The 20,479-nt window shown below is 40.2% G+C and overlaps 1 protein-coding gene across 1 annotated transcript; it reads right to left on the minus strand.

Moving 5' to 3' along the window:
* Window positions 1-2,981: 2,981 nt before the first annotated feature.
* On the minus strand, window positions 2,982-19,587 carry GPNMB (glycoprotein nmb). Its single transcript, XM_009638676.2, has 11 exons — window positions 19,518-19,587; window positions 14,443-14,592; window positions 13,579-13,722; window positions 12,080-12,259; window positions 10,532-10,690; window positions 9,754-10,062; window positions 8,419-8,541; window positions 7,592-7,694; window positions 6,460-6,665; window positions 3,972-4,059; window positions 2,982-3,135 (listed from the first exon to the last, which is right to left on the minus strand). Exons 1-11 carry the CDS (start codon window positions 19,585-19,587, stop codon window positions 2,982-2,984), a joined length of 1,686 nt encoding a protein of 561 aa, XP_009636971.1.
* Between the last annotated feature and the right edge of the window lie 892 nt (window positions 19,588-20,479).

Consider the following 20,479-nt stretch of genomic DNA (forward strand, 5'->3'; position numbering starts at 1 on the left):
CTCGGCCTCCCTCCCTCCGTCGCCGTGTTGCGCCCCTCGGCAGTGTTTTCTGAGGGGGTGTCTTGAGCCATGAGGCGGTAAAAGGGGAGGAATCGGGGGAAGGGACGGGACCCGGGCACCAGTCACCCGCGCTCCGCTGTGGTGGTTTGTGGGGAAAGGAGCTCCGAAAGGAGCGGGCACAACAATGCTGTATAAACCCTGATCACGTATCCCAGTTCAAGCCTTGTCCCCCCTTTTAAAGGCTGTGGTTTTGCCTAAAAAGCTGCAGCTGCTTTGAAACGAATACGTTTTCCTTGGGGAAATGTATTTTATGTTTGTGTAATTCCCACGTAACGTTACTGGGTGCAGGGTAGTAGTAGCCTTGTTATGTTTGTTTTGCTATGGAGAATGTTGCAAGGGCTTAAAAAGCTATGACTTAAGCAAGTTCAAGCATTTGTATTTACCGTGGGTGAAAAGTGTTTTCTTCTGCCCCCTTCCCCTGGAGATGTTGGCATTTACACTGACAGCAAAATAAAAGAATTACTGCCCAGACTGTTTTTCCCTCCCTCACCAAGTATGATGGTAAAACAATGGTATTAAGACTTAAAAGGCATACTCTTGTGAATTATAAAGACCTGTAGCGATAAAAGCTTTAGCTTTAAAGGAAATTCCACTATGCTGTACAATGCTGGAGGTGGTCAGTTTTGCTAATAGGCCACAGTGTCTGGATGTCTCTTGCAAAGTTTAGTTTGATTCCTGTACAATTCCTTCAGGGGCTGGTGTTTTTTAGCCTTAGTTTCAGCTTAGAAATACTTGTGGTAAGAAAAAAAGTCACATCTGATGAGTATCTTAATTGTGTGCGATAAAAAGTGTTCAGGAAGAAAAGGGGGAAGAAACAAAACAAGTGGTTTGAAATAATACTTAGGGGTTTTAAAGTAATTTTAAACAAATTTGTTACCCAACTAATGTTTCCATTATTCTTTATGACATATTTGAAAAGATGTTGTTTCTAAAGATGACGTACGTTTATGTTTGATGTCATTCTTTGATGTTACTTCTCCAAAGGGGATGCCTGAAACCTGTCTTGTAACATTTGATGACATTCACAAATCTGTTGTCAGCTGTTCTTGCCTTTGAAGGATGTGGAGTTCATTTGTATCCTGATCTGTTCTGAAATTGGGTTCCTCAGCTGTCATCTGATTGCTAAAAATGTCTCCTCCCTTCTTAGGTTCGTGGTGCCATGGCGCTGAGTACGCTTGGAGGGAGGCTGCAAAAACTGGCAGATAACCAAAGGTAGTACCAGATGTGCATAAGTGAACTAAGACTAAGGCGAATCCAGTTGTGTTTTCTGGAGGTAGATACTGGTTTTGTCAGTAATTAGGCAACTTATCAAGTTGCTTGTCTGACAGTATCACTTTCTGAGACAAAGGAAAAGTACTCTTTAAAGTCTTTAGATGGTTTATTTGTCAATGCAGCAGTTAGATTCCATTGTATAAAAGTAAAGATGTCTGAAATGGAAGTTACAGCTGAAAAGGTAAAATCAAATCATACAATTTTAATATTCTGACATGATATTTAAAGGAAGATAGTCAAGCTATTCTGTATACTTATGTTAAAGGATAAAAAAAGTTCTTAAAATATGCCCAAGAGTTTGTTTCTGTGCAAAAGCCTAAGATATCTCTGAGCTTCTAACATGCAGTGCTTTGCTGAAACCAGATGCTTTCTGCATATAACCTTGGTCAGTGGTAGCCTGCATTGTCACTGATCACAAGCATGATAGCTGTGACAGACCTTATTTTTTCATGCCACATTACAAGTCATCTTAAGCTTTTGACTAAACCTCTGTCCTGCCTCAAGCCTGGGCAACAAATACAAATTGCAGTTCTTCCTGCCAGCAGTCTGACTGATAACAGAGGACATAACATTCAGATGGTAAATTTTGCAGGAAATGTGTTTCCTGTTTAAGTCAGAGAATAGTTTTATATGCTCAGTGATGGTTGGATAATAGGATGTTACATCTAAGGAAGATGGAACAGTGGCAAATATGATGCTTTGAATAATATAACTGAAATGGCCACAAAAGAGTTCGACAACCTGGAAACAAAAGAATAAAAGAGGCCATTGAATTTTATAACTAAAGAGCTAATCTCACAGGTATGTCACAATCTGCATTTTTTATGTCCTCAAGTCATTTCCAGATGTCCACACACACTGTGGAAGTGGTAGCGAAGACTACATTCAGATTGTGAATGATGAGCATTTGACAGGTCTGCTAAGATACCAGGAAAACATGTTTACGCTTATACATTGCATCAGGAACTGAGAACTATGTATCAGAGATGTTCGAATACATGGTAAATAAGCTAAATATATTAAAATACAGATCTTCAAAGAATTCAGTGCTTGGAAATGGATTGCGTAAAGTCATTTGCCCAGCCCCCAGTTGAAAGTTAGTTTCATTTTGGTTGTAAACTTCAATATTAACAGAAAGGCTCTTACGGAAAACGAACTATTTAAAGCATTTTTTGTTCAGTTTTCTTGCAGAAGTTTACATTTTTTAAGCTACATCATGCAAAAGCAGAAACTGGAGCATAGTGCTTTATTTAGGTTGGAGTTTTCATTTATTTGATTAAGTGGTCAAACACAGAGGGATGGAGGAGCAAGCAGAAATTAATGTATCTATCTTTACCGCAGGAGAGAGAGAAATGGAAAGAGAAGGGAAAAAGGGAGTCGAACGCTCCCCCTTCCTGCTACGACCCTCATTCTGTTGACCCATGTCCATGGAGCACTTACCTGCTCTCTGGCTCAAAACTACCTCACTGTTTTCTACAAAGGACTATTTTACTATTTCTAATTGCGCGAAGCCCCCAAAAGTTACCATCACATCTATATGTGCTTTCACCTTACCCCCTGTTTCTTTATAACAACAAGAAAACCCCACCAAAGTACAGTTCAGATATGAGTCCTGTACGTAATCTAAGAGTCAGTGTTAGACTAAAGGTTTAAACGATGCCTGGTTTGCTTTTCAGCAGGGGATTTCTCTCAGTGCTACTAGGGAAGAAAATTGCTTTGAAATTGCTGAAGTAAGCAGTTCGTCCTTCCTGGTTCTCTCCTTGTCCTGCGCTTCTCTCAATAGGCTTGTATTGCTTGTATCTCCTGCAAGGAATGTGCACAGTTAGTTGCTGAAAGACATTTAAATGAAAGTCCACATTTAGCATGTGACCAGTGTGTAAGAGAATTAATCGTGTGTTCATAACAGATATCCTTTCCCCTCCTTCCCTCTTCAATCCCATCTAATGGTTAGCAGCCATGGGTCGGTAGTGGCGACTGAGGCCTGGCTGATGAGAAGGTTCGATTGCTCAGTGGAGTACTGTTGATCTGTGGAGGTGTTTCTGTCTGATCACTGACTGTGAACAGTGAGCATATACTTGACTCAGGTGTCCTGGTGCAGTCTCAAAGTTCCCTGAGAAACATCCAAGCTAATAATGCAGTAACATGTGCTCCTGTGAGCTACTTTCCTGCATGCCCAGCACCTTCTTCCCAAAGAATGTATTTGCCAATTATTTAATGAAGAATTTTGATGATGAATTCTTGATCTGTCAGTCATTCGCAAACATTTCTTGTAAGAGTTTTAGAGCCAAATCAAATTTCTGTTTGTTAGGTTTTACTGCATATATAAATCCCATCATGCAGTTTGAGCTTGCTTATTGCTTGCATGTAGTTCCCAGGCCTTCCCGTATTACTATTTGTGCTGATGAGCACAGAATGTAATTTTCTATGAAAGACTTTAACATCTGCCTATTTTCCAATGGTTTTGTGGCTCAAGCCAGTAATCTCATTTTCTTGAATATTTGCCAGAATATTTGTGAACAACAATAGAAAAGAAAAAAAAATATAGCTAATACAAGTTTAAGTTCTTGGGTTTTTTAATTTAAACTAATATTTTTGACAGTCCCCTGAACTGTTTTTAATCCTAGAAACTAGCAACTTACTTGTAAAGGACAAAAGCCCCGATGGCGGCAAACACTGCCAACAAACCAAGGAAAATAAAGACACCTTCTGTTGTTCCTGATGATGATCCTAGAGTTGAGAAAGTAATTTGATTAAAAGTAAGCCACATTTTTACAGTGAGACAGATTTTCTAAAGAAAACATTGTTTTTACTTGATTGCTGTAGAAATTGAAGTACACTTAATACTTCTAATATGCCAAGCATTGGAGGTCAGTGACTTTGGCAGGAGGTGGTGCTTTCCTATCCTAATCTGTTTAATTCTTGTTTCCACCAGAGTCTGAGTTGGGCTTTGCCAATTTTCTCATATGAGCCATGCTCCTGAGACACACAGCTGCCCTTCCAGCCTGGGAGGGAATGGAGGGTCTTGCTGGCATCCCACGAGGTGAGGCTAATTTTCTCCTTGCCAATTTCTTTGATAGGGAAACGTTTATGCTGAGAGTATGAGAGATGCAGTCTCTTTATAAGCTTTAATGTTAGAAGCAACTTCAGCTTCCTCTTAGGGATGATGGCCAAGGAGAAAAGGGATTAAAAAGGAGTTTCTTAAATGTTACAGTTTGTTGCTTGTCCCATACGCTAAGATGGCAGAGCGTGGCTGAGAGCTTGATGGTCTTAGGCTTGTTTGCCTTATCCAAGAGCTGAGGGCTCTGCTTTTTTAATGTGCTCATTCTGGGAAATTAGCTTTGGGCTCTGCCTGTCATTGAACTCTGCCTTCTGTTTGCCATCAACCATTTCACTCATCTATTCCCAATTCCATTGTATCTGATGGAAGAAACCAAATCATTACACATATTTTTTTTAAAATTTGTGTTAAATATCTTTATTTTCCAGTCCACAGGCTGTACTTTCATTGAGTTTACTGACACTGAGACACTTTCCTGGTCCTCTTACTAACAACAGTGTTTATACGATGAAGTAACCTAGAGGTGCATGTTGGCTTACCTTTTCAGTTTTTACATTTATAATTGCTGTCTATGAAAATCAAGATATCAAATCAGGGTTTACCATTTACTTGGTACATGTGCCTCATAGATTTCTCAGTTTGTTGGTACAGTTGTTTGTGAAGACTTGACCTCATTCCTAGTTTACACATATTTTTTCTGAGCCTGTAGGGATTTACCTTATTTCACAAATAAGGTAGGTCTTTGGACTAATTTGCAAAGTAACACATACTGATGGGATGAGTCTAAATCATAAGATTGCAACCCATTCTACATCAGTTTAAGCAAGTTAAGACTGGATGCTTTGTGCAATGCCTACATAACCCAGGCACAATCCTGCCAAATTTCAAGGGCCAGATGCTTAGGCACCAAATACTCAGGCATGAAATTATGGGATTTTTAGAAATGCATAAATACTTACCTTCTCTTGAAATGAGTGGAAAATTGTGGCACATGAGAAATGTTTGCAAATGTTAGATGGGCTCCTCCAGGAGGTGACTCAAAGCAGCAACCTCTCTTAGATCCTAGTTCTGCTTTGATTATAGTGGAAGCCCCAAAGTACAACTTAGCTTTGCCCTCTGGAGGAAACCTAGGAAGACCAATCTTGTTGGGCTAAAGTTAGCCTTTGTAAATACAGTTTTGAAAAATCCTACTGCATTCTGATTTTTGTCTTTAGGAGCTGGCATGCACAGGTCAGGCATTGTGCCTTAGTCATCACAAGCTGATTTCGGTACAGCTAAATTTATTACCTAGATTAAATAAAATCAGCCAAAAATACTGTGGCAAATGACCGCAGAGGGTTAGTTGCTTGGCTGATAGTAATTAAAGAGTTCAGAAGAGTCACTAGGACATTGCAGTTTGAGGTCAGGAGGGCAGTGGAGTAGGAGCAGAGAGAGAGCATGATCATTTAGACTTCTGACTGAGGCTGAGTTTAATACCTCGTTCTGCCAAAGACTGCTTGGATAACCACGAGCAAGACACCGTAATACTCATCCAACCAGAGGTAAACGTCCTGTTCTGAAATAGTTACCCTGGGCAGACTCTGCAGTCAATGAATGTTACACAGATCTTTCCAGAACTTGATTCATCTTATCCTCATATAGAAACAGAAACCTGGTCAAAGTCAATGGGCTACAAAGAGGTCCCAGGGCAGCCAGCTCAGCTTCAGACTTTGATTCTATCTCAAGTGAGCTCAATTCCTCTCAGTCTCTCCTATTTTTCCATGTGTGGAGCAGGCTGGCTGGCATGTCCCCCACCTGCTTTTCTGCTCAACAGTATTATTCTGTGGAAAAATACACATTATGGCTTAAGAACTCTTCATATTCCGTGATACTGAAGGGTTTGTATAATTACTGTACTCACTGGATCGTAAACATAAATCAAACCAAGTTCTAGTTGGCACAGTCTCAGCTGAGGCCTCCAGGCATAATAAAAACCCCATATAAATTCCTGTGCTCTTCCCCCCTGCAGGGAAATGACCGCAGGGAGAAGCTATTCACAGACGACCTGCATCTGCTCTGTGTGGACTCACCTCCATTTACGGAAATCAGCGTACTGGCAAGGGCTTGGCTTGTGTCATCTCCCAAGGTGATGTTTATACAGTATGTTCCAGGTTCCTCAAAAGCTCTCCTGATGGTGAGTAAGCATTTATCAGCGACAATGATGGGCTCGCAAACCACACTCTTGGACACCTGGCACGTGGGGTCAGAAACTACTGTGCAGACATCTGTGGGGAGACTGGGATGGGAAGAGAGAGCACATCGCATCTGTGGATTCCTGTTAGCCCAGTTCGTTGACACATTGTACTGATGCCCCCATTTTATGCTGGTGCCTGTTTACTGAAATCAGTGGCACTATAGTGATTTAAGAGTGTTTTATTAATACATTTATGTATATATTTTATACATACCTATACATTTTATATATACATACATGTGGGGTTTATATGAAATACATATATACAATCTATAAAATTATCTGCTTGTTTTACATGTCGTTTAACATCTTACATTGATCGCAGAATGACCTGCCTCAAATCAGCTTATAAAGTCTTGTTACCTTTAATGCACATCATTAAGAAAGGAATGCAGATTCTTATATGTAGTATCATGTGCTGAAAAAGTGAACTTAAGAGCTAAAAAAAATCTAGCTTAAGAGAGGTTAACTGTTTCTCACTTGCATTACCAGGATGAATCTTGTACTTCTCAGTCCCCTCAACTCTAATCCCCTCCTAGGAGCTAGGAATATTAGTGCAACATTTTCCTGTCCAAGAAATGGCTTGAACACACCCATTTACTCTAAGTGTCAAAAAATCACAGCCAAAAAGAAAGGGTTTCCTTCCAATTTCAGTAGGCTGCTTCCCATTTTACAGTAAGTGCTGAAATCTTGTCTGGGCCAGGAAAATATAGAATTGTTTCTCCCTGCTATCTAGTTCTCTTATTTTTACTGAGGCTTGACATTTGCTCTGAATCCTAAGAGCCTGGCAGTAACCTCTGTTGCTATAGTTTACAAAAGAGACTTGCATTATCTTTAGTTCCAGTCCAGAAATAGAAATACTGCAGTTCCCAACTTTTGTTCATGCAGCTGCATCTAAGTGCAGACAGCGTTCCAGCACCTAATTATTTTTAAAGAAGGAAGATTGACAGTTTCATTCACACACTTACCTCCCTTGGCAGGTAACAACAAAGTCAACCAGTGAGTTTTCAGCTTGACTTCCTGTCATCTGGATGCTCGTCATCTGAATAATATTTACCTCAAGGATTCCCTCTGGGAGAGGAAACAGATGTCAACGGTAGGACACATGACAAGCTCTGAAGTCTGTGTGTACAGAACCTCAAGTGTTTGGCTGATGCTCAGTTCAGGTCTTGTTTTCCGTAACCTCCTCCCTCCCTTAGCACTCCTCTTGAAGTGTTTGAAAGCTGAGAAATTTTCCAGTGCTTTCCCTGGGAGGATGCTCCTTTCTGCTCTGCTTTATTTTTCCATTATTATTATTTACTTATTTATTTTACTAAATCACTTTCCTATGCCGCTACCCATCCCATGACTTCTGCGCATGCCAAGGTCAATTCATCCTTCTGTGACCACCCCAGGCCAGTATGCTTCAAGTGTGGCAGGTTCAGAGGCTGATGATATAGGAAGTAGTGATATGGTGCACACCCCCACCAGCCATTTTCTAGCCTAAGTGCCTGGAAACACCACATGTAGCCATGGGGGCAGGCATCCAGACCAAGGCCCAGCCCCATGCGTCTGAAACCAAGGGGCCATAACCTCTGCCGCTAGGTCCTGGCAGAGCGCATAAAGAAACCAAAGTCAGCCAGTTAGCTGTCTGTATATTAATCTTTAAAAATGCCAGCTAAGTCCCAAGAGATGGATCTCATTGTGGGTCTCACACATTTGATAAAAAGGAGCCTAAATAAACATTATCTCTACTATACGTTGTTGTACATTATAAACTCCATTCCTCTGTTTAGGTGTTGACCCATGTCCTTACCTACAACAGAGATACCAGTTCTATAGTATCCATTTCTGTAAATATGGCAACCTCCATCAGGATTGTCTTCCATTGACTCGACAGTGGTAGAAGAGTCTGAATTAGAAGATGCTCCGGTCATTACTGTTGAGTTGAGGCAGAAAGAATAGATATGCAGCTTTAGAACAAGTTCTGCTTAGAGGTATTCTGAACATGGCCATATGCTTCAACTGCATTCGTTACACAGGTCATTAGTGACTTTGGTTTGCAGCTGCACAGTCATGTATGTATCTGTATGGGATATTGGTAATAAGCCTTAAAGAAAACATATGCCCAGCTGTAGAACTCTGGAGTGGCCTGGGTAGCCTCACTCTAAAACCCACCTTGCTAGTCACCCATCTCTGTGAAATAAAAGTGAGACTGCAAGGTTTGATATAATTAAACACTTCTTTAAAATTCCCAAGTCAATTATAGAAGAAATCCAAAGGCCAATAAAAGGTTTAAAATGCTCTCTTTAAAAGCAGGTATTTTCCCATTGCTCTACGTTACAGCTAGTGGAAAAATGAAGAGGGGAAGTGGTGAAAATTATATCTTTCCTTTCATTTTTCATTCTCACTCAACATTTTGGTAAAAGCTCATATTAAAATTCTGAAATATGAAAAATATAGCCACATTTACAATTTAATAGTAGTAGTAGTAGTAGTATAACTATCCAGGCTGAAACTGCAGGCCTTTTGCAAACCTTAAAACCCTCTGAGATGATAAACCAATGCTGAACATAATGAAAGTTATTCGAAACACGATAGTGCATAAATTTAAAGTGGAAAAGCCATTCTGGGTTAATGCCATGTGGAAATCCCTTTTTTTGGAATATAAGTAAGTTTTTTTTCTAGTTCAATCCAATCTCATTTAATTTGGGGTGGAAGTTAATGCAAACCAGAAAGGAACGGGCTATAACAGTGTTCCGAAATACCTCTTTCTCACTTAAAATTTACGTCTTACCTCAGAAGATGACCCTGAGTAGGCAAGGATAAAACCACTTGACCTGGTGTGGTAGAGGGTATAAAACCAAATTTGTATGCACTGCATGCCCCCCTGAAGACCTCTGTATGCTGTCACTGTGGTGGTAGAACTGGGTGTGTAATGCGTTAAATGTGTTGAAGTGATGCCTACCATAGAATCATAGAAGAGTTTATACTTATTTATTCTGTCTCTAAACCAATTTATAGAGGGTTTGCAGAGCCTTGCAGTTCTTTCATTGATGAGAGCAAAACTTGTAAAAATATGAAGTTAAAATATCAGGATTTAGAGTTTTAGCATAGCTCCTAATATTACTGCTGTTTGATAAACTCTTACCTGCTGAGGTGGGCAGTGATGCAGTGGGTGTTACTGGCCTGCAAGGTACAGGTATAATGGCTTGGACAGTTAAATTCAGAGTGAAGTTTCCTTGCAGAGTGTAGGTGTGAGATGTAGTGGAACCGCTGGCTACAAATAAGCCACTACCATCTCCAAAGTTCCATTTGTAAGAGATGGCAGAATTATTAAGATAGTAGCTGGGATCGTGGATCTTCACAACAAATGTGATTGGTGAGTCTTTGATAAAAATGGAGTCTGAGATGTTGCCGTCATGTTTTTGGAACATACTCACAAATATTGGAATTTTGTCTGGAGGGGAAAAAGAAAGAAGTAAATAAATAAAGCATACATAACCTGGCTGCAAACAGCAAACAGCTCCAAAGTCCCTGAACAGCAACAGTCAGAATGTGAGACATTAATATCTTTAATACAGGTTTCTACTTTAATTCGATTTACTCATCTGAGGAGAGAATGTCAGTAGGAAATAGTTACCCAGAAAAGTATGGCAACAAATGAGGAATTGCAGGCATCTGTGGAAGATTGCATTTCCTCTCGAAAATCATTTTTCATTACAAAGTAGAGGTGTCACAACTGAGCTAGATACAGAGGTAAATTACACTACTCAAGGCAATTTACCAGAGATTCCACATTCATATTAAAAACCCTTCTCATGCCAATGTCTTCTTTTCATGCCAGATGATGCTTGTGCTGAATCCTTTTAACACCTAAACAACAAATACCCCCAGTATTTTACTACAGTTTATTCCAGCGCGCTCACCTGTTACAACATAATTGACACTTGCTCTTGCAATTGGAACGTGTGCTGAGTGCCCTCTCCTGTAAATGGATACCGCCATCGTGTGTTTGCCAAGAGTGATATTTGCTGTGTTGACTGAAAATGTTGCTGCAGATCGTCCAGTTGTTTGGTAGTAGTGACCTGAAACAGAACATGAACTTATGTTTTCCCCTTAAACCTAGCTGCAAGTTGTTTTAAGAGAAGCAACATCTCTGTGAATCTTGGATTGTCTAAATCAAAATGAATAGTTTAGAATTGTCTTTCACTTATCTGGCAGGCATTTTGGGAGGACTGAATACTTTTACAGTGTTCTTACTCCCATTATTTCTGGGTTTTTTCAAAGGTGTCAGGAAGATGTCCCAAATGCCACTAACGTAAGAAAAATCTGCCAAGGCACCTACATCTTTCCAAAGCAATTACAATATGTTAAGTCATTAGGATTATGTAGTAGATAGTGTTACTTCTTAGGCATTTGAAGTGATCTTGTGTTTGTATGCTTTCTGTGTAGCAAGAAGGTATAATACCTCTTGCTTCGTACCCTAGAGCCCTTAGTATACATTTGCTTATTTGTCTTTGTAACAGCTGATTGAGGTAGATAAATAGTATCACCTCTACGTAAAATTTGGGACATTACTATTATTAGTTACGTTGATACTGATGATAATATTGATTTAGCCAAGCTAACTTAGGATATTAGGATTTAGTATGCAGCCAATGTCAGGAATAGCCCAACCGTTACATATTCAGAAGCTAGAAACTGAGAATCAGCATCTGTGACCAGATCAGTGCCACACAGTCAGTGGCAGTTTTCACCTCCCCAGAGGCAAGAAGTGCTGCACTGTTAAACTGATCTGAAGATATACAGCACTATGGTGTCTCTTAAATTTACTAATCCGAAGTGGCAGCGAGCAGTCAACAAATCATCTGACCGACCTGCTCGGACCTTCTGTTTTCCTAGAAAAGGATCGTGAGTACTACTGAAAGGAAATTAATTTTCTTCAGTGGTAGTACTGTGAATGCAGATTTAAAAAGAATCTCCTGGTAATCCATGATTTCCAGACTTAGCAGCTGATGGCCTCTCTGGAAAGCGGGGAATGAGTTCAGGATCTCCACTCAAGAGCATGGAGTCCTTTTTAAAGGACTTTTAATAAAACATACTCAACAAATGAGTTAGTGTAGAGAACGAATATAAGCTTTGCAGCATCAGCTAAACCAAGGGATGTGTTGCAGTACTAACCAAACGTGTGAAAAACGTAGACAAAATTCCTTCTCCTCCAGCCAGGATAATGAGGGAAAGGTCTCCCATCTGGGAACACATTATGGCTGGGGGTGCTGGAATCCATGATTTCCAGACTTAGCAGCTGATGGCCTCTCTGGAAAGCGGGGAATGAGTTCAGGATCTCCACTCAAGAGCATGGAGTCCTTTTTAAAGGACTTTTAATAAAACATACTCAACAAATGAGTTAGTGTAGAGAACGAATATAAGCTTTGCAGCATCAGCTAAACCAAGGGATGTGTTGCAGTACTAACCAAACGTGTGAAAAACGTAGACAAAATTCCTTCTCCTCCAGCCAGGATAATGAGGGAAAGGTCTCCCATCTGGGAACACATTATGGCTGTGGTTGCTCGTGCAGTTTTCCCAGCCACAGTTGTCAATCCATTCAGTCCAGTTGTAGACATAGAGTTGCTGATCCTGGGAAGCTGGAGGATCTAAGTGTAGAAATAGGACATGTTCCCAGTCAGCTGAGAAATGTGCAGAAAGTCAGGAAAACAGGAGGCAGACACCCCAGGTTACAGCAGTTATTGCACTTAAACAACACTTTAAGTGGGGTGTTTTTAGACTGACATTTGGTTTTTCTAAGATTGTGTTTTGTTTGGTTTTTAATGGAAACACCAAATTGTTTTGGCTTGGTGTTGTTTTATTTAGAAGCATAAAAAAATCTTGCTGTCTCATGGGCCAGACACAATTTAAAATTGCTTGCCACAAACTTGCTGTCAACTGCAAAGGATGCCACTGTTTCACTGGAGTTAATGAAGCTACCTGAACATTTGGCAAGCAGAATCTAAAAATTTTAAGTAGAAATAGCAGCTGTGGAAGCACTGTGAGGAAGTGACTTAGTTTGTTTTATCAGAAGAGTTTTCTGTGGCACCTTTAAATAACTTGGACATGAATTTCGGTTCCTTTCTGGATAATAAAAGGACAGCTTCCTTCCCCAAACAGCACAGCAGATATTAAGTAGAGAATGGATATCAGCAGTTAACAAAACATTAGACAGTCAAAAAGTAGAACTCAGGCTGATGATAGAAAATTTGCTGATATGCCTTGAGATGAAAATTACCTTGATCAGCAAAAGAATTTTTGAACATCTATGAATTCCGAGGAAGAAAGGTACAACAGCCTGTTTCACTCTAGATCCGGCACTTCAAACATTGGAATTATGTTAGGTTTTTTGCTCTGTGTAACAGTAAATAAGATGAAAAAAGTGATTCTCTGATTAAAAGATTGCTTTATTTTTAAATTATTTATTTTCTTATTTGTTTTTAATTCTTAAAATGTGGGAATGTGAGAGTTACTCTTTCTTGAGGTTTTTTCAAGATGCAGATGACAGTTAGTGAGTTCTGCAATTCCTAACTGGAAAAAATAAGACTCAATTTTGTAAATTGACAGCCTTATAAATTTGGAAGGGAACAGTGTGACTGCAACCTTGTGACTGAGCTGAAAAGCAGTAACAGTTTTGCTAGGAAGCCAAATTAACGTCACTGTTTTGAGAAGGTGATTTTATAGCGAAGTCAAATCTTAAATTACCTGGTCTTTATATATAGCAGGTGCAGAACAGTAAAAATACCACAGTGATCTTCTGAGGAAAGAAGCTGGTGTGGCACAGGTTAGACATGAGTGTAGCTATCAGTTAAAAGCAACATGGCAGTTGTTCATAGGGTGTGCCTCTGATGTGTTCAAAGATTCATGACGTGTTCACACCAGCACCATAGTCAGACGTGTATAGTGCGGGGAGATTGCCATTACCTACCCTGGGTACAGTTTCTCTCATATATTATGTTGCCATCATCATCTTCTTTCTGGCATTTGGGAAACTGGAGAGTCGCAAAAAAGGTCACGTTGGATCCTACCAGTGCTGGGCTATCAGTGCCCAATTTGACTGTCACCCTTCCACCTGTAGAAAAGAAAATTTGTTTTCACTGCAGTAAAGGATGCATCAGAGCAGCAGCTACCTTCAACTGTGCACTATTTACATTAGAAATGCTTTATTGATTCCTCTGTTTGCAAGGGGGTCTGTGCTCTTAAGTCACTTGTACTCTTATCAAAACCCCAACTTAGAATAATCAGAGGGACTCATCATATTCTGCCACATCACTTATTGGTCTGTCATTCATTTCCTTCTTAAAGCTAAGAATATGGGGTTTTTACCCATGGGGGTCAATATATTTCAAAGAGGAAAATTTTTGTTTCTCCCCAGGGATATAGCTTTTAGACCTCAGCTCAGACCCAGTGATAATAAAAATGGTCTTCACCAAAGTTATCAAACTGAAGCCCACAAAGCCCTGCTGAGATAGCAGTTGAAGCTACCTGTCCTCTAGGGCATGTTTCAAATAATTAATTGTCCTAGAGCTCTGGTCATCAATACTTGTTAATAAGCATTAATATCTGAGACTATGAGTCATGGGAAAACATTTACTGTAACAACTCACTGTTCTGCTTCCCCAGACAACGTACTGGGAATGGTATCAAAGCCAATTGTCTCTAATTTGCTATTCCTTGCAGCAGTGGTGGATATTGTGCCTATGAAAAAGCACTATAGCAACTGCAACTCTTCAGTGAGGTGGATTTTCTGGCCAGTTTTCTCAGTGTCTTTGAAATGCATATGTGCAATCACCTTTCCAGCAATCCTTCCATCTGGGATCTCCTTCCTCCCAGAAAGGATAAAGCTTTTCATTCCATTTATTTTGATCACTAGACCAGCCCTGTAGCTTCTTGTAGGATGTGACAGGAGAAGTTCTTCCATGGCTCAGCACATCCTGAAACCCTAGAGAGAAAAATTAACATGTAATGTAATAGCATTTTCCCTACCACCCTATAAGACATTGCTCTTGTGCTGAACAGCCCTCTTATTATGACTATATTCTTGTACTGATTAGAAAACTTCTCACCAGTAGGAAGTTACAGAATTTTACCATTGCAGCTATAAACACATCAGCTATAACCAACATAAAAACAACTCCACCACTGACAGACTGACATTTTTGCTACTTGCTCTATTGCAAACTTTCCAGAGGAAGAATAAAAAGGTTTACAACATTCTGACCATATCAGAGCAATTATTTAATTGTATGGACATAACCCAGCAACAATCAGGCTAGTTGTACAGAGGTTGCTTGATTGCTGACTGCTTTGTGCTTGCCTAGTAATAAATCTGTGACTAGAAGGCTAATAGGATAAATTCACTCTGTGTCTGAGTTGTGCTCTAGTGGAAGTTACACCAGGAATTAATTTTGACCCAGTGAAGCTTCTTTGGTGAGTTGGCTGGTGGTTTGGGTGGGAGGGGTGGAAGCAATTGTATCAGAAGCTGGTATTTCCAGAAAAGGAAATTTAGAGCTGAATAGTAAATTCAATGTGTTTATAATATAACAACAAAAACACATTAGCTTCATGCCTATTACTTTAAAATGGCTTAATAACCTCTTTCTTCTCATATTACTACAGATGGTGGGCTCAAACTTTTCCCAGGCCTTCTAGGATCCCTCTTTCTGTCTCAAAGTACACATGATGAAAAGCAAAGTAAATATCCAAGTAACCTGTAGGAACATGTCAACCGCTATAGGATGCCATAAAAATATGCTCATAAGTAGGCTCATAGGCAGAGTTCCATTAAAGCCTGGTGGCTTTAAACAGCTCTGTCACGTTAATCAGGTAACTGCTGGGCATGCCATTCTGTCACAACATCAAGGGAGTTAGGATTTCTGCTTTTCATGGCTTTATTTTAAAGGTTGCTGATGCTGAATGCTTCTGAGATTTACACCCAAGTGCAACAAAGAGCTGAATCGAGAGACCTGTGAGAAGAGCAAGAATGGCCCTGTGCACTGTAATGTAACTGGCTGTGTTGGAATTTCTCTGAGTTTTGGAAAAGGCACAGAGCAGGTGTAGCTAGTCTAAGCACGGTCTTTATGGCCATGTGACTCCTAATTTTACCACAAGGGAGAACCAGAGAAATAGCGCTGCAGAAGAGGCAGGAGCTGCTTCCTCTTGATGTTTCATTGCCCAGTGAGATTTCTGCTGGGCAGGAAGGACATCCCTTGGCCAGTCCCATCTCAATGGTCACTCTGAAATGATGCTGGTAGCTCTCTCCCCAGTCTTGAGGACTAAAAGGTTTGAGGAGAACAGATTTTGCACTCAGACATACTCTCCCACGGTCTTTAGCCCTACAGGAACTCCCCACAGTCTCACTTAAATCACTTGACTCAAGTCTTTCCTGCAGATTTAATATATTTTGATGTGAGCAAAGCATAGCATCATGAGTGGCATTTACTTAACGGCCTGTGTCACATGCTGTATTGTTTTCAGTCTTGGTCAGAAGAATTGGGTAATGTTGTCCTTCAGAAACTTTTCTCAGGAAAAAAAAAACAGATTAGCAACTATAAAAGTATTTCACAAAGGCTTATCAAGTTCAATTACATTTTAGGTCATTAAATTAATGTGTCATCATATTTGAAAGTAAGTGGCTAGGGATTTTTCCTAATTTCTTTTTCCCATTCTCTTTGATTTTATCTAAAAATTATTTAATGAATAAAAATGTTTTGATTTTGTCAGATCAAAACATTTCAATCATTGTTTTTTTCCCAAATGCTCAATTCATCAAAAAGAGCTGGAGCACTTTAAATTTTATAAATGCTTTTAATTTTGAATTTTCAATAACAATCCTTGAATTCAGAAGTAATTTTCTTGTCCAGCTTTGGTAATAACTGTGGTCACTGCTTCTAAATCACAGCCTCCTTAGGCATTTCCATGCCTCCCTGATGTGCTTTGTTTATTTCAGTTGAATATAAAACAATTCACAAGCTTCAGGACAAGACAAAGACATTTTTTCAGATGAGCAAAGACTTCAGCACTAACACATGGAACTGAAGATCTTCCATTGCTGAATTTAAAGGAACAAAAAGCTTTAATGTATTTCTTCTTTAACAATGAAAAACACTCAAGAACAGTCATAATCAAAATTAGGGCAATTCAGTTTGAAATAGACAGAGTAATATTACACTCCAAGAAAATGATTACTGTAATAGTTTTGGTGAGGAGATCATAGGAGAAAAGATCTTATACTCCGATTGAATTTCTTCCTCATTCTGGTTTTCATTTTGGTGAAAAATGTAGCAAAGACAAGAAGTTCAGCATTTTCTGGGACAGTGTGTTAGCCATGAAAGAGAGAACGAAAGCCAATGTTAGAACAACAGCAATAAAAAGATGACCCAGGTAAAGAGGATGAAAGTGTATTAGAAGTGAAAAGGCTGATGTTACGGCCAAGCTACGAAGATAGAAAATAATGTAAACTCTCTGAAGATACATGTAGAAACATAGTAAAGCAGGACAAAAAGGAATTTGGCGAACAACTTGCAAAACCATAAAAACTACTAATTAATCTTTTTTTCTTTCAAATACAAAAGTAGTGGAAAGCTTGCCAGAAAGTCTGTGGGGCCAAAAGATATGTAGATATAAAAAAGCATTCAGGGAAGATAAAGGACAAAAGTCAATATTACTTTAGTTTACATGTTCATTTACAAAGGAGGAGCATAAGAGGTTTCTGTGCTAGAATTTTCCTTTACAGTGATGGAGAATGTCTCTCAAAATGAAGTGTTGGCACAAAAAAAATAATTATAGAACAAATCAGCAAAATGAAGAAGTTGTCTAGATTGAGAGGCTCAAAAAGTCTGGAACTTATTCAAGAGTGAAATAAACGAGCTATTAACCATAGCATGTAACATCTTGCTTAAAACTGCTTCAGTGGCCGAGAAACAAAAGTTGGCAAATGTGATGACAGTTTTTAAAAACACTTCCAGGGAAGATTTAGAGGATTACGAAAAGTTTGAGGCTCAAATTGGAGAAGCTGGTAGAAACAGCAGTGAAGAACAGAATTAGCAGATACAGTGGATTAATATGATGTGCCGTAAAATGAGTGCATGCCTCACAAATATATTCGAGTTTCACTGAGGGAGCCAGAGAGCATGGGAACAAGGCTGACCTGCTTGTTATAGTCTGCTTGAGTTCCAGACAGCATTTGATGAGGTCCCTTGCTAAAGGCACATAAAGGAACTAAGTTACCGTGGGATGAGGATGAAGGATTTCACATGAATAAATAATTGGTTAGGATATACGAACCAAAAGTTATTATTAAGTTGCCAGTTTTCTCAATTGTTGAAATAATATAAAATGTTCATAATCTGGAATGTGGGTAAAGGCCTTTAATTTGCTGAAGATGGTGTCTTAAAGTAGTAGAAGGGAAAACTGTATGAGACTCAATGACTCAATAAAACTATATGAAATTCAGCATAGTCAAATGTAACTTTACTTACAGAACGAGGGGCTCTAAACTAGCTATTGCCATGCAGAAATGAGATCTTGTAGCTTTACAGTTTTGAATGCAGTGCTCGTTGGTAGTTGAAAAACTAGGAAAAGGCTAGATAGAGAACGAAGGTGAAAATGCCATTACAGCATTGTATAATTCCATGTGTGTTCGTCTTGAATACCGTATGCTGTTCTGTTGTCTGCAGCTCGAGCAGGCTATAAGAGAAATGAAAAAATACAGAGAAAGCTGGCGAGGATGTTACAAAGGGATAGAATTGTTTCCATATGAGGAACAGCTAAATAGTCTGTGTCTTGAGCCTGAAGAAGAGGTGGCAGGGGAGAATATAAGAACAAAATCATGAACAGCATGGAGGAAGAAGCAATTTGTCACTATTTCTGAAAGTACAAAAGTTAAGAAGAATCAAATGAAAACAGCAGGTTACAGGTTCTAAGCACATAAAAGGTATTTCTTCATGTAAAGCACAGTTAAGGTGTGAAATTTCTTGCTGGCAGGATGTTGAGTGTGCCAAACATTTACACGGGTTGCAATCAAAACCCAAGTGCATGAACAGATGGAAGAAAAGTCCAGCAAAAACTGTTAAATACAATGACTCTGCATCTGACAGAGGCAGTTCTGGTGCTATAAATCATCTGAGGCTGGGAAAGTGTCCTGAGTAAATACCAGTATACACTTGCTCAGTTATACATCCATTACTGTTCCCCATTGGAGACAGGTACAAGGCTAGATGGATGCTCAGCTGGACCTCAGCTTTTAAGGTCTTCAGTTTCCTTACTGTAGATTCTGGAATCTGAGCCTGAAATCCCATTTCTGGGTTCCCAGCCCTGAGCTCGGGGAGTCATCCTAAGACTTGAGTCAAGCTGGGAGCCTGGAAAGAAGCAGAGGACCAGTCCAGTGCCTGCCCATTGTGGCTTGAGGATCTAATTCCTTGACTGGGCTCCCTGAGGCTGGGGATCCACGGGTCTGGGTGTCCTGGCAGGGAGCACTGCGTCTGACATGGCCTGTCCCAGCCACAGCTGAGCTGAGCAAACTGGGAGAAGTCCATTCAGCGTCTGCCGTTTTAGACACACTTGAGCCCGGGAAATATTGTTAGGAATTTGTTGAAATGAACCAAGGCTTAGTTCCAATCAGCTCTGTGTATCTATGGAGCGCAAGAAATAGATAACTGAATGGCTCTCCACATATTTCTCCAGCTCAGGTGACATTTCCACCCAGAGCCAGGCAGCCCTGAGGTGGAGCTAGCCTGCTGCCTACCAGTTCCCAAGCACAGCTCCAGCAACCACTGCACATGCAAGGAGCAGCCGTTTTTACCGCACTGGCTCAGGACATTGAAAACATGGAGGCGGGGGAGAAGATGGGGTGAAGGAAGCACTCACGTATGGCAGCAGCACACAGCACCACTTCAGCCAGGAGCAGGAATCCAAGGTGGCGGCGAACACTGCTCATGGTGCCGGAGACCCTGCGTCGGCTCAGCGCGCACAGAGGAGCAGAGAGTGCCCCGTGCCTGCACACAGTAACTCCTCCGGTCCCCACTGAGAAGTGAGAATGAAGTTTCTCCGCTGCTCTGCTCTCCGATTAAATGAAGGGCCCCAGGACTCATCATGTGATGGAATTAAGCAGAGATGCATGATTTTGTCTTCAGCTTCTTTCAGCTCATGTGCTTATGACTCACTCCCTTTGCTTTCAGCATTCCCTGGGATTTCTGAGACCTGTTTAGAGCCACACCATTTACCTTGCAGGCATTTTTATACTAGTTTTGCACTATGATCAATTTTTGTACTTAATTTGTTTTTAAATTAGGAACGTTTATTTCCAGAAATTCAAATTAACACTTGCCTCAGCCTGATTTGCAAGTGTTACTGCAACAGCTCACTGCATTTGATGGACCCATCGCTACAGAGACTGGCTGATTCTAATACATCCCTGGACTCTGATTAGAGTTTTCTGATAAGGACAATGTTATTTAAACATTTAGCAGGCACATGCATGTACCATCTGACCATGGCTGCACAATACGATGTGCCCATGGTTAGAGGTGCAATCACAGACCATGTGTAGTGATGGCCAGTCAATATCTAGCTCACAAGTTGCCATGACCTACACACAGACAAGTACTTCACTGTATATACTTAATGATATGTAGAGACCTAATAACAAGGTATAACCAATGGTTGCAGAGGAGTAGGGTAATACAGGCAGATTGACAAACATTGCACTTAGTGGTTTAAATTCAGGTTCAACATGCTTCACCAGCCCAGGTGTTCTTCTGCAGGCAGTGCAGCAACTGAATTTCGTTGCAGCCCTGGCAGCCTTGTGAAGTTTCTTGCTTTTGTTTGCT

The sequence above is a fragment of the Egretta garzetta genome, unplaced genomic scaffold (assembly GCF_000687185.1).
Source record: "Egretta garzetta isolate BGI_Z169 unplaced genomic scaffold, ASM68718v1 scaffold94, whole genome shotgun sequence".
Taxonomy (NCBI): domain Eukaryota; kingdom Metazoa; phylum Chordata; class Aves; order Pelecaniformes; family Ardeidae; genus Egretta; species Egretta garzetta.

Excerpts from the sequence above, each read along its gene's own strand:
- GPNMB (XM_009638676.2), bottom strand. The coding sequence starts at position 19,587 with ATGAGCAGTGTTCGCCGCCACCTTGGATTCCTGCTCCTGGCTGAAGTG. Across the intron at positions 12,260-13,578 it reads TGAGAGAAACTGTACCCAGG|ATCCTCCAGCTTCCCAGGAT; the intron begins GTAGGTAATGGC and ends TTCTACACTTAG. Across the intron at positions 4,060-6,459 it reads GCTGATTTCCGTAAATGGAG|GATCATCATCAGGAACAACA; the intron begins GTGAGTCCACAC and ends TCTCAACTCTAG.